General features: G+C 30.6%; 4 protein-coding genes across 5 annotated transcripts in view; 2 read left to right on the top strand and 2 right to left on the bottom strand.

Annotated features, from left to right (window-relative positions):
• The window catches only part of LOC125844974 (uncharacterized), a 135292-nt gene that overhangs the window by 68043 nt on the left and 51682 nt on the right, over window positions 1–15567 (top strand). The gene's annotated exons all lie outside the window — the stretch shown is intronic.
• LOC125844975 (probable bifunctional TENA-E protein) lies at window positions 1070–3795 on the bottom strand. The gene is made up of 3 exons (XM_049524343.1): window positions 3609–3795; window positions 1909–2126; window positions 1070–1581 (listed from the first exon to the last, which is right to left on the bottom strand). The coding sequence occupies exons 1-3, from the start codon at window positions 3750–3752 to the stop codon at window positions 1266–1268; spliced, it is 678 nt and encodes a 225-aa protein (XP_049380300.1). The 5' UTR covers window positions 3753–3795; the 3' UTR covers window positions 1070–1265.
• Window positions 4858–6333, bottom strand: LOC125844977 (probable bifunctional TENA-E protein). Its single transcript, XM_049524345.1, has 3 exons — window positions 6163–6333; window positions 5853–6076; window positions 4858–5173 (listed from the first exon to the last, which is right to left on the bottom strand). Exons 1-3 carry the CDS (start codon window positions 6331–6333, stop codon window positions 4858–4860), a joined length of 711 nt encoding a protein of 236 aa, XP_049380302.1.
• On the top strand, window positions 13875–15155 carry LOC125844979 (uncharacterized). 2 transcript variants are annotated; one of them, XM_049524348.1, is made up of 2 exons: window positions 13875–14195; window positions 14962–15155. In XM_049524348.1, the coding sequence occupies exons 1-2, from the start codon at window positions 13914–13916 to the stop codon at window positions 15139–15141; spliced, it is 462 nt and encodes a 153-aa protein (XP_049380305.1). In that variant the 5' UTR covers window positions 13875–13913; the 3' UTR covers window positions 15142–15155. The 2 variants fall into 2 exon arrangements, with proteins under 2 accessions (XP_049380305.1, XP_049380304.1); XM_049524347.1 differs by lacking the exon at window positions 13875–14195 and having other exon boundaries at window positions 14680–15155.

The following is a 15567-nucleotide window of genomic DNA, read 5'->3' as shown; positions in this document are numbered from 1 at the left end:
CTATTTTCAAAATATTCAAGTTAACAATGAAAGTAATCATACAGTCAATCATAGATTTAATTTGAAGATTGTTCTAAATTGAGCGTAAAAAATCAAATATAAGATTTAAATTTGACAGTTACAGATCGATTCAATAATCAGGAACAGTTACCTGAATAATTCTGATCGGAAAATGTGGCGCCTCCGATCGGTGAGTTCAGACTGCTCGTCGGAAAACTGAAGGTGAAGCGATTCTCGCTCTGAAGAGTTTTTTTTTTTTTTTTACTCTTTAGGTTTGAAAAGTTTATTGTTTTGCCGCATTTATTTGATTACATTCCCGCCTTTTATTTTTTCGCTCCAAAATTCTTTTTTGCTCTTTTTCTTTTCCATCGAAAAATGCGTTTGACTAATTCTCTATTAAATTAAATAAAACAAACAATACTTTATGGTAAAGTCCCAAACTTTCTTTAAATTAGTAATTATTCATAATTTTTCTCAAAAAATCTTTTAAATAAATAGAAAATAATATTAGCAAACACTTTTGATTTCTATATATATTGTAGTTCTTGTGACATTTATCATATATATTTAATCTTCGAATATGGATTAGTAATATAAATTTAACATAATACATGAATAATTAACAATTATGGTAAATTTGTAACTATTCACAAGTAAAGAAATCAAAGTGCATGTTCCAATTAATTGAAGGTCAAATATATTTAGTCATATGAATTAAAACTAAAATTTATTAGTAACAGAAGGATCAAAAGTGCAACGTATATGTTGAGACGACGCCTTAGAGGAACTAATCAGTATATGCAAAAATGTTTATCGGAGAAAAACTTGTCCACTTTATTAATCATCATTAGAATCCATTTTCTGCATAAAAGAAAATCCATCATAAATAATAAGTTGAACATTATCCATTTACTTTGACAAATTGATTTATTTTACTCAATCATCTAATACTATATTCAAACTAGATTATCAAACTGCAGTTTTTCTTCTGTGAAGCTCCACTTAGACCTCAAACCTCATTCAAAGTCACCACTGATGATAGATAGTAGTAAAATAGTAATGGAATAGTCGAGGTGGGCACAAGTTTACCTCGATACCCCTATTAATATTTATTTGCTAGAAGTACTTAAGAAGTTTATGTATAGAATACAACAAATCATCCTAAGTCCATATGTCAACCAAAGAAAAATGTATCAAAACGCGAGGATCTCACACAAGTTGAAATGCCACTGCATGAGCAATGGCAGGAGGGGGTAAGAGGCACTTTAGGTTTCCCCGCGACTCATGTTCCAAAACTCAACTTCATACTCAAGAACGCGCATAACTGTTGCCTCAGCTTTTGAGATGATATCTTCTGGTGACTTCTCAAGACGACGATTAGCTATGTTTTGAAGAGTATGGCAATACTGACCAAAACCATCATTGCCCCATCTTTGACAAGTCTCTTTTAGTTCTTCTGGGGTTTTAGAACCATCTGATAAACAATGGGCATAACTTTCTTGATAGACAGCTTCAATTGCCCAAAAGGCTGTAACAGCAACTGTATAATCTACTTCAGGACTCATTAGGCTTTCCAAAAATCTGGTAGCAAAAGATGCACAGTCAATGAAACAGAATATCTCAGTGGTAAATTAGATTAGCACTTTGAGTATGTTCGGTATGAAGGAAAATGTTATCTTAAGGGTGTGGAGGGAGGGGCGTGGGGTGATCAGGATGGGGGTGAGATGAGTTGTGTTTGGGGCGGGGAGGACATAATCAATGTGGTATGTTACTTGTGGAACGGAAATCATTCATAGTAACTGTGACAAAAGCATACAGATTATAGTAGCGGGACAAGAACCACTAAAATAAGACTGCTGATTATGAAAAAATGTGTATGACCTTGTAAGCATATAGTGCATTTTATACCTGCAATATTCCAGGTTAGTCTTTTGAGGAACAGTACTGGACAACGAAACACTCCACTTAGATGCTTCTCTCTTGAACCATGATACCTCATCGTTCAGCGCAGCCATACCACCTAAAATGACCTCTATGTCTGAATCGTCATCCGACTCCTTCCAAGCTTTCAACAGTAAACTTGCTACGAAAGGAACAAAGGCTCGAACAAATATATAATCTTGTCCCTGCATCCAACATCTAATCATTAACTGATAGAAAACTTCATGAGCTTGCAAGAAGAAAACTGAACAAAACACGGCACATATTTTAGTTGCAGAAACAAAAACGAGAAGATAAGTGTTACACTCGGTGAATATGGTTACAACTCAATACATAAATCAGAACCCACTCAATCTCCGATTAGTTTGCTGAATATGTTGCTGCAGTTTCAAGCACTAAAGCTGAATATGTGGCAGCAGACATCACTGCCTAGGAATGTATGCGGTTGCAAGGAGATATGCATGAAAAGTTGATTATCTTGTGCAAATTAATACAATACTAAAGTGTGATCAAGATCCCATCAGATCTCCAATTTTTTCAGGCTGCAAACGATAATCTTTTGAAGTTAGTTGTCATTACATTCAATCGAGCTGAACAATCAAATAAAGATACTTAGAACAGCTCTAAACTTGAATGTTTTAGAACAGTACATGGAGTCATTGATAGTAAACAGAAACTTTCTCCCCTTGAGGAAAATTAGATGGTCTTCCTGAACAGACCTTTTATTTGGTAGGTAATATTGATGAAGCTAACATGACGCTATGAACTTAGAAATGGAGAGCAATTTGAAGAAACGACCTTAAAATTGTTTGGGATTCAGGTGGAACAAATCATTTTATCTACTAGTGCCTAGTGGTCAAATTGGCATATTACCAAACCACACCATATTGCCACAACTTTAGATATACGGATTTTGAGAATACGCCTTAAAGACCACATTCTGGGTTTGCTAGAATACGCAATAATGGGATCATTGTTTTAGTAAATGACACCATAGAAGGGTAGTGGCATTGATCCACAAGAAGCTCAGCAAACTCGCTAACATCTGTTCTTATTCTATCCTATACATACAATTTGCATCCGATCTCCACAAGTATAAAGCAAGTCTTTTCCTCCATCATCCCAGAAAAGAACAATTCTTTTTTCTCAACGTTCTTTACACTATTAGTAAAATTATTGGTTGTGCAAGGGGTCAAATTTGTGAATATACTCCCCGTCCATGCTATAACCAGACGACGGCGAAACCCCAAACACTACACCAAAAAAGATCTTTAACGGCAATAGCTTAATTGCCACTAAATATGTATTTTTAGAGGCAATTAACACTTTTATAAATGTCCCTAAAACCTATAGGAATACTAAATCAAATGACAATTAACTAATATCAATAAGCACTTTAACCCTCGTTATTAATGTGCATATTTATTGGCGCTAAAAATTGTTCTTGTTGTAGTGAAAGCATGTCTGGATCCAAACATGAGGGGGCATGACAATGTTCCTAAACGAGAACTCTCTTTCAGCTAGGTTTTAGAGTGTGAATTAGTTCAACACAGAATTTAATATAGTTCTTCCTGAATCAATTGACTAGCATAAACTTCATGTTTACTAACACTAACATTTAACAAGTAAGAGAAGAAACATAAGAATTTGGGGAAAAATTAAATTACCAGCCATCTTTTGAAAGCAGAGAGGTCAACGGAGCCATCACGAATGCTAAGAGTAAATGGGTGTCTGGTGGCCGAAGTGTAGAGTTCATTGTGTTGATTTAGCCATTTTTGGATCATCAACATTTTTTTGTTACATCCTTCCATTTTCTTTTCAACTTCTTCTTTTTCCTTTGCTGTGGAGCGGAGACTATTTGTTTTTTCTTTGGCAACACTGTGTAGAGAAACGGATATGAGGGTGGGTTCGGGGCAGGTAATACTTGCCCCGCCTAAAAATTGAAGTGTTTTTCGAGTTGCTAGTATGGTAAGCATCACTCATTTTTAATTTTGAGATTGTGAGTTTGAATCATCAAATGAGCTAAGGATACAGTTCTTGCTAGCTAGTATGATAAGCACCACTTGATCTCACCAAACATTGTGTATTATGTGTCATGTAAAATAATGTGTTTTAAGCATTTAAATATCAACTGAGATCAAATTAAAAAAAAACATGTTTATAGTGTTAACTACTAATAACATCACATCCCTACTCTTTTTCCAAATTAAAAAAATTCCTTAAATTTGATGAAATCTAGATACATCCCAAAACATTTTGATACATCGCGTGCTTAACATCCTGAGACGTCTCAGTTTCGAATACATCACTCAACGTCTCGATACATCGAATAAAGCGATATATCCAAAAATAAAGGGTAAATTTTTTTGTAATTTTTTAAATGATAAAGAATTTAGAAAATATGATAAAATAAGTTGTATATTTAGGTAATATTTCCAAAAAGTTTTGAAATGTAAAATTGAAAATAATTTCTCTTTTCAGAACTTACAACACTATCTTGTGAGATAAAAAAATTGAAAATAATTTTACTTTCCAGAACTTGCAACACTATCTTGTGAGATAAAAAGTAAAATTGAATATACACTACTCTTTCCAAATTTCATTCATGAAATTTTAATACAAAGTTTTGATTGTTGATAACACGAATCTTATAATAATTGATTTGTAATTGACCACAAGTTCCACAATCGATTAAAAGAAACAAGCATAATCAACACTAATTAACATAACACGCTACTATATATATATATATATATATATATATGTACTCACGCTAGCTATACATGTACATTGATATACATTATTTTCTACATGGCATACAAGGAAATAAGTCGATAACATACTATATAAGCAACAATAACCATATTAAACATTGAACTATAGTACGTACTACATACCACGATACGATACAAAAATTTAAGTTCCTCCAAGGTTCATATTCCAAAAACGAACAATATTCTCAAGAAATTCGAGGATTAATACTTCAGTCATCGATAGTTCTTCGTCCAACGCCTCTTCTAGCGTTCGATTAGCTATGTTTTCAAGTGATTGACAATATTGTTTGAAATTATCATTGCTCCATATTTTACAACCATCTTTCATTTCGTTTGGAGTAGTATTTCCTTCTTCCAAACAATGTCCAAAACCATTGTAATAAACTGATTCCACTGCCCATAAAATGGTTATTGCCTCTGTATACTTCACGTCTGGACTTGTTAAAGGTTCGAAAAACCTGTATTATAAAATTAATTACATGAAAATCACATAGTTAAATGAAAAAATATATGATAAAATTAACCACTTCAAGAAGTGAATGTATCATAATTAACCTTGTCATGAATACCATTTGTTATGTCATTTAGTAATGATTGTAATAACATATGGTAATTTATGCCTAGTTAAAACAATTAGGACAATAATATAATGTTTAGCCAAATCTCTCTCACACACATACATTAAAATATCCACTAAATATTCAAGGGTGAACGAAGTTATTGTTGGGTATTAACTAATAATAAAGGTTACCAAAGTATTACTAATAGTAGTAATTAGTTAAAATAGAAACAACGTATTTTGGGGTGGAATAATTGAGATCATCTCTTCCCTAACCAAATCAAAAGTTTCGAGTTTGAGACTCGAGAATGAAACAAATCTTAATTGATTCTCCCTTAAGTATTACTAATTGTAGTAATTAGTTAAAAGTAACAACATGGATTGTGATGAAATGACTGAGATCTCTTCCTTGATCAAATCAGAATTTTCAAATTTTGAGACTCGAGAATGAAACAAATCCTGCTGGGATTGCCACATAAATAAACCCTACAATACTCGAATTCAAATCACTAAAGAATCCAAATTTAGTTAGCCTCAATTAATACGAATACCGAATATCAGATAAAAAAAGTAATTACCTAAAGTAATCAAGGAGGGGCTTGTCATCAAGAACAACACTTGCCAAGGAAATGTGCCACTTGGAAGCTTCTTGTTTTAACCAAGAAATCTCATCATTCAAATAGGCCAAACCACCCAAAATAACCTCAACATCAGAGTTATTTATTGACTCTTTCCAAGCTTTAAGCAAAACACTAGCTGCAAATGGTACCAAAGCTGTTTTCACAAACAAATATTCCCTTTCCTGCACTTCATAATTATTTATTTAGAGATTAAAAAATAAGGAAGAAAAATAAAAATTAAATTAAAAAAATATATACATAATATTACCAGCCATTTTTTGTAACAAGAGAAATCAATAGAACCATCATGGATAGAATAAATAAAAGGATGTCTAGTAGCTGCACTATACTCTAACTTATGTTTTCTTAGCCATTTTTCTATTTGTGTTAGTTGTTTTCCCTTATAATTACCTCCTTCATTATTATTTTTCTCCTCCATATCTAATTTGATTAATTAATTCCTTATATGGTACAAGTTTTTTTTTTTTTTTCGGCTCTATAGTTGCATATTGTTTACCCATTTTTATATACTCCATGTTATGTTGGGTGCTTTTAGTATATAGTTATTATATTAGAATTAGAAGTGTCGAGCAATAAATAAGACACGTGTTGAGGAAATTAGTGTTTCCACCGTTTTGAGAAGCCTCCAACTTCTACTAGACATGATGATGATGGTTTTTTTAAGAGTGTTTTGATATTATTTGTGTTGAGGTTTGATTAAATTTATTATTTATATATTTTTATGAAAAGGATTATTTTTTGGTGAAAATTATATTTACTCTCACCAAATGCACGTTGAAATATTATTACTATTTAAGGAAATAGATTTTTATTTTTATTTGTCATTTTCAACATATCAAGTGATTTTTTTTTTGTTTTATCTTTAATTAATCACTTATTCTTCAAATTATTTTTAAAATTCAATACTAATCATCAATTAATAGAGATAGTGTGATAAAATAATATTATTTTAATGAATATGTCAATATAATAAGTGAAAATAAACGGAGAGAAAAGAGTTGATCTACACATACAACTTACTTTCACGTTTCAAGGTTTTCCTTTTTGTGAAGCCCTTCACCGAATCATGTGCATGACGAAAGCTTTAGTACATCAAATTATTCCTTATAATTTCTTTACTCTAATAATCGATTTTAAATAATTCGTATTGCAAAATTTATCAGCTCTATTAAATTGAAGACTTTTAGATATTTAGGCTTTCAAGCTTCCTAACATGATTTGTATAAAGCATAAGAATATAAGCAAGCTCCTATTCAGGCTTGCTCGATTATCACAAGTTGAACTTTTACGAATTGCGTTTAAAATAGGTTGATTTTTACTATTTTTTAAAAAATAAACTAATCCTTAATTATAGCCTTCAACANTTCATAAAATATATGAAGCAATAAATTTTAATATTCACCTATAGATTAATTTTTAATACACTTATAAATTTGTTTTAAAGGTGTTTAACAAACAAAAATAACGACCTACTTGATGAAAATTAGAATGAATCATCTCATTATTTACAAAGTGATAAAGGATAAAAAAAAAGTTATGACTTTATATCTTGTCTTTATATTCATTAAAATTAGGAGAACAATCTAGTATAGTAACGAAAGATTTTTTTTTCTAAAGTAATTTATATAGGAGAACAATCTAGTATAGTAACGAAAGATTTTTTTTCTAAAGTAATTTATATACCCGATGAATGAATGTTATACCTCAAATAATGAGATGTTAAAAATATTAACAAAAGTTAATATAATTAGAGATTGCAGTAATTTAACATAACGTAGTTAAAATAATAATTTATATAACTTAATAAAAATGATTTTAACTGATGATAAAATAATAGTACTTAATAAATAATATATGTTTCTCAATAAATTATATAATGACATATATGTTATGTGAAATTTTGGGATTATGCATAAAAAGAGAAATCAATTAAATTAGATACTTCAAAAAGTATCTTTACAATCCATAAAGAAAAGCAACACCATGAAATTGAAAAGTCTAAAGAGAACCAAAGAAAAGGACATAACATGCTCCAAAATTTTTGAAAATTTTGTTCTTGAAGAGCTTGCTCATTGATTGCATTCCTTATGAATTACGTCTTTTGAGAATTGCAATTGTGATTGATATTGGATTTAACATATTAACTGGTTCATTATCATATTCATTAGAATGTTTGAAAAATGTGGATCAATTGAATTTTGTTGAAAATTTGTTATATGGACAAGTTCCAGAAGTGATGTGTTCACTAAGAAATAATAAATTTTACTTTTGTCTTATAATTGTTTTACAAAAGTAGGGCCATTAGGGAATAGATGAAAAATGAAGTTCTTAATGTTGAAAAAAATTGTGTTATTAGTCTTCCTAATAAGAGATTTATACTGAAGTGTGTAATATTTAGAACTATTTAATTTTCTTGATATCATTCTTGGTAGATTTTTGTTAGCGTAAAATTACATTTTTACCCTTGATCATAACATAATTCACTTAATATATAAAAAGATGTTTCTAGAATTATTTACTATCTTTCTTAATAGATTTTTGTTAGAATGAAATTATATTTTCACCCTTGGTCGTCCTACATATTATTAATTTTTATCACACTTATTTCTTTTCAAGTATATTAATTAGAGCCAAAATAAAGGTGAAAATAATTAATTCATAATGAATTTTTATATTAAAGTAGGCATTTTTGATAAGCATAATGAATAGAAAAAAATATTAAGCATTAAAGTAACGTAATAGTAAAATAGAGTAATGAATAGATATTACAATAACTCACAAAAGAAAAGAAAGTGAAGTAATAACAAAATAAGTTAATGGTAATAACAATAACAAAAGATGTTTCTAGAACTATTTAATTTTCTTGATATCAATCTTGGTAGATTTTTGTTAGCGTGAAATTACATTTTTATCCTTGATCATAATTCACTTAATATATAAAAAGATGTTTCTAGAATTATTTACTATCTTTCTTAATAGATTTTTGTTAGAATGAAATTACATTTTTACCCTTGGTCGTCCTACCACTTCACTCTTCAATATAATAGAAATTTAAGAAAACTGATGCAAATGAGATATTTATTTTTTTTCATAGGAAGAGTGGAGAAAGATGTAGATACTTCTAGAGTATTAAAAAAAAATAGAGTCTTGGTCTGAGCATGAGTGCACGGATATCAACAAATTTTAGTATAGTAGTTATAATTTGCCCTTGTATATTTGATTTATTATCCTTTTTGCCACTGGTCGTCATCATGCTTCTAAATAATAGTAATGTTTTCAATTTTCAATATATGTTGTCTATCTAATTCTTTTTTCCAATCTTTTATTTTAAACTTCTTGAAATTTAATTACCTATTTATTACTCTCTCTATGCACTTTTAATTGTTATGATTTCCTTTTTAGAGTCAAACTTATAAGAATTTTAACTAATATTTTACAATGTGTTTTTTCATCATATTCATAGGCAAAAAATTACAATTTATAGTACTTTTTGTATAGATTTTGCATATTTAATTTTTTTTTTAATATCAAATTAATACAATCTGATTTAACTTTGAAAATTAGTCAAATGAACTTTCAAAAAGCGCAACATGACAAATACAAGTGGACGGAGAGAGTATATTTTAGCTACAAAATATATTAGAGGTACAACTTTTTTAAAATATTAAATTTTTATTGCGTTGACTCTTGAAATCTTATCATTGTCATATGAATTTGAACAAATTATATATTATTAAAAGTTACATAAAAGATGCTATAAATCACAATAATTAGCAATTATTATTTTTTTTTAAATCATATAAGAAATTTGGTTGACTAATTGGAATAGAATAAGTAACATGTACTATTTGAAAATAACGTCAAAATTTCTAGAATTCACAATAAATTAACAACTGAAAATATTTATGATTATTCACGTGAATTGAAACATGAGTAACATATGTCATTCAAAACTAACGCAAAAATACTATAAATCACAACAATTTAATAACTTCAAATATATTTTTAAGAAAACATATAAAAAATTGACCAATCTTCAAATTCCATTTATATCACATAAATTAAAACAAAAAAAATAATACTTATTGGGCCCGTGCTGGCACGGGAACCAAATATCTATATATATGTGTCACAAATGGAAAAGTCTCAATCAAAGAAGCAACATAAAAGGGACAAATATACCCCCGAACTTTCGACAATGGTATGTCAATACCCTCCGTCATACTTTTCGTCCACTAATGCCCTCNGAGTTTTTCCAAACTGAATTTCATATTCATCTGGAATTTGTGCTTGCTGAATTTTTGCTTCAATAATTCTTGCAATTCATGCACATTCTTGATCTATTTCAATCATTTCTTTATTTTTATATACTTTACCATAGTTAGAATTTGTATCTGTGTACAAGGCTTGGTAATATATACTCATTATATGATTACCTGGTTTGAATAGATCATTTCTTTTGATCTGAAAGTGTAAACTCAGTGCGTCATTGAAATCCGCATCTTTGAGTGAGATACAATATCTTGGGTAATATGTGAAAAGGAGCTTTGTATATGCTAGATTTCCTTCTACTATACCAAGATTTCCTTCTCTTGCATTAATAAATCTTTCGTCTGAGAGATTTATTACTATTGGACAATTAATTCCTTCTTTGAAAGTCGATTTGACTAATATTTGGATTCCTCCTAGATGAACATAATTCATCTTTTTTCTTTTTCTTTCTGGAATTTTCCTAAGAATCTGATCAATCATAGGCTTTGTTAACAGGTTTAGTTTATGTTTTCCTGTTGTTTGGGTAATTTCTATTACCTTTTCTATTTCTTGATATTCATGATAGGAAATTTTATCTCTTGCAAACATCCTTTGCATTTTGCTTAGAAGATTATCTTCTATTTTTAGGTTTAGTTTTAATCCTTGGATTTTTCTGAATGTTTCTCCATCAAAGGTGGCTTTTAAAGCATATCCTCGATGATCTTCTTCAGTTTCTAGGATTTGAACTGAATCTTGTCTTTCTTGAATTTCTTTATTCATCAGATTCTTCTGAACTAGAGTATTCTTTATATATTTCCTTGAAGAAATCATCACTATTAATTGATTTTATTAATTCTAGATCTAAATCAATTTCTATTCTATCAATTTTTGAGATTTTTACTCTTCTTTTGTTACATTCGTAACTTTTATGGCATTCTTCTCCACAATTATAACACTTGCATTTTTCTGCGGGTTTTGTTTTTACAAATTCTTTTTTCTTTTTATAATATTTTTTCCTAGGTACATAATCTTTTCTAGAAAAGTTCTTTCTTTTCATTAAACTCTTTTTAAGTTTTCTTTTTTTATATGGTTTACTATTACATCCCCATTGGGAGGCTGCATTCGTATCCATACAGTATATCTGTGTGTTAATTCTCTTAGCTTTTCTTTGTATGTTATGTGACATACATAGTTGACCAAGTCTATTTTTTAGGAAACTTATTCTTTGACCTAGAGTGTCTCCTATTTTATTTTCTTTCTCGTATTCTTCTCTAAAATATTTGGCCCAAAAGCCCGGTAATTTTTGATAATATTTTTCAAGATATGGCATCATTTCTTTACCACTATCAAAGATTTTATAATAATATTCTTCGAATTCACAAGTGTATTTTTGAATATAACTCATTTTACAAATTTGTAATTTTTCTAACTGCTCTTTAGCAATTATTCTTATTTTTTCTCTGTTAGTTGGGGGACTTTCTTGTCCACCAAAGAATTCATTAGCAACATATTGGTTTAGATTTGTAATCCCTTCTTGTAAGGATCTTTTTAATCCTTCTATGATATCATTTTTTATTATTTTTTCTGAATCTTCTGTTAGTCCAGAAAACCAATCATTTACTTTTCCGATAAAAGTATTTATCATAATGATATATTTTTCTTCATCAATATAATTCCCTTTTCTTAATAAGAAATAGAGAAGCATATTTTGGGACCATAGGTCTAGACTATTTTCTGGATCTCTTTTACAGTCGAGATCTAGGAATTGTGTTCCAATATCTCCTGTTGGGAGTCTATTTGGCATAAATTTTGATTTATCACTATTATGATATTGTTTAACGAAATCATTATTCTTTTTTGCTTTATTTGCAAAAAAATTATCGTCTTTCTCTGGCTCTTGCCATTCTTCTTTTATTGAAGAAGTTAATCCTTCAAATTTCCCTTGGGGTTCTCCTGTTTCCCCTTTATTCATGAATACTTTTAGCTTTTGTTTTGAAAGATTAAGATCTTCCATTGCATAGACTAGTTCGTCTAGATAATTCATTATCTTTTTCTTTTGATTCTTCGTTTCTTGTTATTTCTAGATCTGTTTCTAGAGGATTTATTTCTTCTTCTTCTTCAATTTTTTGCTTTTCTAAAAACTTTTGGATTAGCATTTCATCCATACTCCCTTTTTGGTACGTAGTATTACTTGCAACTTTCTTTGCCAGTAATTCTTTTACATATTTTTGACTTACTATTTTGTCAAATTTTTCTGTTTTTTCTATTATGTTTGTTATTCTTCCTGGAAGATTTTCTTGTATATAAATAATTTCTATTTCTATCATTTTTAACCGCAAGGTTAATTGTTTTTTACTTTCTATTAAGTCTTTTAATAATTCTGAGACTTCTTTAAGGCTCATTTTATTCTGAGAAATAATAATCAGAAGTGTCCATGAAAAAACAGTAATTTATACTGTTATATCTTTCTTCTTCAGATTTATTTTTTAAAGTTATTATTCTAACTATTTTTCTTTTTAAATCTTCATCTAGTTTTTTGATTACTTGTAGTATTGCTACTAAAGTTTCTTGTTCTATATACCAAATTGGTTTTACTAGATTGAAATCTAGTACCATTATCTTAGTTACTAGGCTCTGATACCATTGTTTTTTGCTGTTTTGATTAAACAGGGTTGCGGATAGCAGGGTTGCTGATAATTAGATCTTAATCTTATGCTGTAAAGATTGTGTGTGTGTATATATATATATATATATATATATTAATGCCCATAGTTTTTTTATTATTATTTCTCACTCGGTGTTTGGAGTTTATATTGGAGCTTCGACTAGAGTCTCGATTAAATTTGGATCGCGCTCTGCAGGATCCATTCGGGGGTGGCGCTCCCAACAGAATTTTCTCCATACCCAAGGCTTGAACCCGAGACCTCTAAGGGTGAAACATTCCCACCAATGCATCACAACTCATGTTGATTAACACCCATAGTTTAAAACTACCACAACTTTTTGTTTTAAGGGATAAAAATAGGGATGGCAATTGAGCGGTGTAAGGCAAGGGCGGTGCGGGTTGAACTTAACCCGCAAAATTTTTAATCCTCCCCGCATAACAACTCTTTCATTTTCAACCCTCCTCGGATAGACCCACCCTGCATAGACCCGCCAAGCATAATTTTTTTAATTTTCTTTTTCTAGTTATGTTTGATACTAAAAATAAAATTCATAAAAATAAATTTATTTTTTCATTAAGTTGTATTAATTTAATAGGATAGTGACTTAAAATTTTAATTTTTAGAGGTCAATTGGAAAACATGTAAGAAATTGTATTATTTTTTATTGAACCATTTTCATTTATTATCTTGAATATTTTGGTAGCTTTAATGAAATTATCTTAATAAATAATGTTGTATCACTCTTATAACATATAAAAAGTTAAAATTAAGTTTGAATCCACATAAAATCACATGTACCCGCAATCTACCCCACCCCACATTAATTTTTAAAAATCCCACTTCAACCCGCCCTGCATCCGCCCCACCCCATTCCACATAGCCTTAAACCCACCCCGTCCCGCATCCGCTCTGCCCTATTGCCATCCCTAGATAAAAATAAGGTGTATGAGCAACATTTTGAAAGTTTTTGAGGACCAAAGTGCTTAAAGAGGTCAAATCGTAATTTTAGCTAAATAAAAAACCTTTTTGTTTGATTCCTCTCCATTTTCCTTGAACCTCTAATCAATTTTCCTACATTTTCATGGCCATTTCAATGTACATATCCCCCTCCTATTCACTACCAATCCTACAAAACCCTTCAATCACCAAAACCCATTTCCCTTTTTCCCCAATTCACAACCCCAAATCAAAGATTTGCCCTAGAAGAAAACACTTTCTTATTTTTGCAGCAGAAAATGGGGGAAACAATACTGAAAATCAAGAAAATGGGTTGAAGAACAATGGTTCTAGCAATGGAAATGGAAGTAATAATGGTAATGGTGATGGTGGAGGAAAACCCAGATTGAATTTGAGATGGATGGACCTTTTGTTGGATCCTGACCCGGATNATACATATTGGGCCCGTGCTAGCACGGGCTCCGATGTCTAGTATATATATATATTAATGCCCATAGATTTATTTTATTTTATTTTTCATCCGGTGTTCGAAGCTCATACTGGAGCTTCGATTAGAATCTCGACTAAATTCGGATCGCGCTCTGCAGGGCCCATTCGAGAGTGACGCTCCCAACAGAATTTTCTCCATACCCAGGACTGTACCCGAGATTTCTGATTAAGGGTGAATCACTCCCATCAGTGCACCACAATCCGATTAACGCCCATAGTTTAAAACTAGCACAACTATTTGTTTTAAGGGATAAAAATAAGGTGTATGAGCAACATTTTAAAAGTTTTTGAGGACCAAAGTGCTTAAAGAGGTCAAATCATAATTTTACCTAAATAAAAAACCTTTTTGTTTGATTCCTCTCCATTTTCCTTGAACCTCTAATCAATTTTCCTACATTTTCATGGCCATTTCAATGTACATATCCCCCTCCTATTCACTACCAATCCTACAAAACCCTTCAATCACCAAAACCCATGTCCCTTTTTCCCCAATTCACAACCCCAAATCAAAAATTTGCCCTAGAAGAAAACACTTTCTTGTTTTTGCAGCAGAAAATGGGGGCGATAATACTGAAAATCAAGAAAATGGGTTGAAGAACAATGATTCTAGCAATCGAAATGGAAGTAATAATGGTAATGGTGATGGTGGAGGAAAACCCAGATTGAATTTGAGATGGATGGACCTTTTGTTGGATCCTGACCCGGATAATATTGTGGCAGTTGGGTTAACGGGTCTGTTGACATGGGCTAGTGTAAGTATATTGTGGCAGCTGTTTGTGATTGCATTGGCTATTCTTCTTGCTGCTCTTAAGTACTCTTTTATTGCTGCTCTTTTAATTTTCATTCTTATTACTCTACTTTAGCTATTTTTGGGTAATTGCACTAAATTTTTAAGTGTAAAGATAGTATTTTTATTTTGTTTAGCTTGAACTCTCTCAGAAGTAAATTGAAACTTGGTTATATGCTAAACTTCCTTTTTTTTATCAGCCTCTTGTTGTTTCTGTGTTCGTTGTTTTTATCTTTTCTGGACTGCTTTGGACTGTTTTTCCTTGAGTCGAGGTGTATCGGAAACAACCTCTCCATCTCCCTCAGAGGTAGGGGTAAGGTCGGGCTACACTCTATCCGTCTCAGACACCACTTTGTGGGACTACATTGGGTGTGTTGTTGTTTTTCTTTTAGTTACTTGCAAGTTTTAGAACCAATCAATTGTTTAACAGAGGAAGCATTAGAAAAAAGGGCTTTGGGCAATAACTTGAGAAATAAGAACTCGATGATTGGCTGAGGCGAAA

Source organism: Solanum stenotomum, chromosome 11 (assembly GCF_019186545.1).
Source record: "Solanum stenotomum isolate F172 chromosome 11, ASM1918654v1, whole genome shotgun sequence".
NCBI lineage: Eukaryota > Viridiplantae > Streptophyta > Magnoliopsida > Solanales > Solanaceae > Solanum > Solanum stenotomum.
This window is presented reverse-complemented; position numbering and strand designations above follow the sequence as displayed.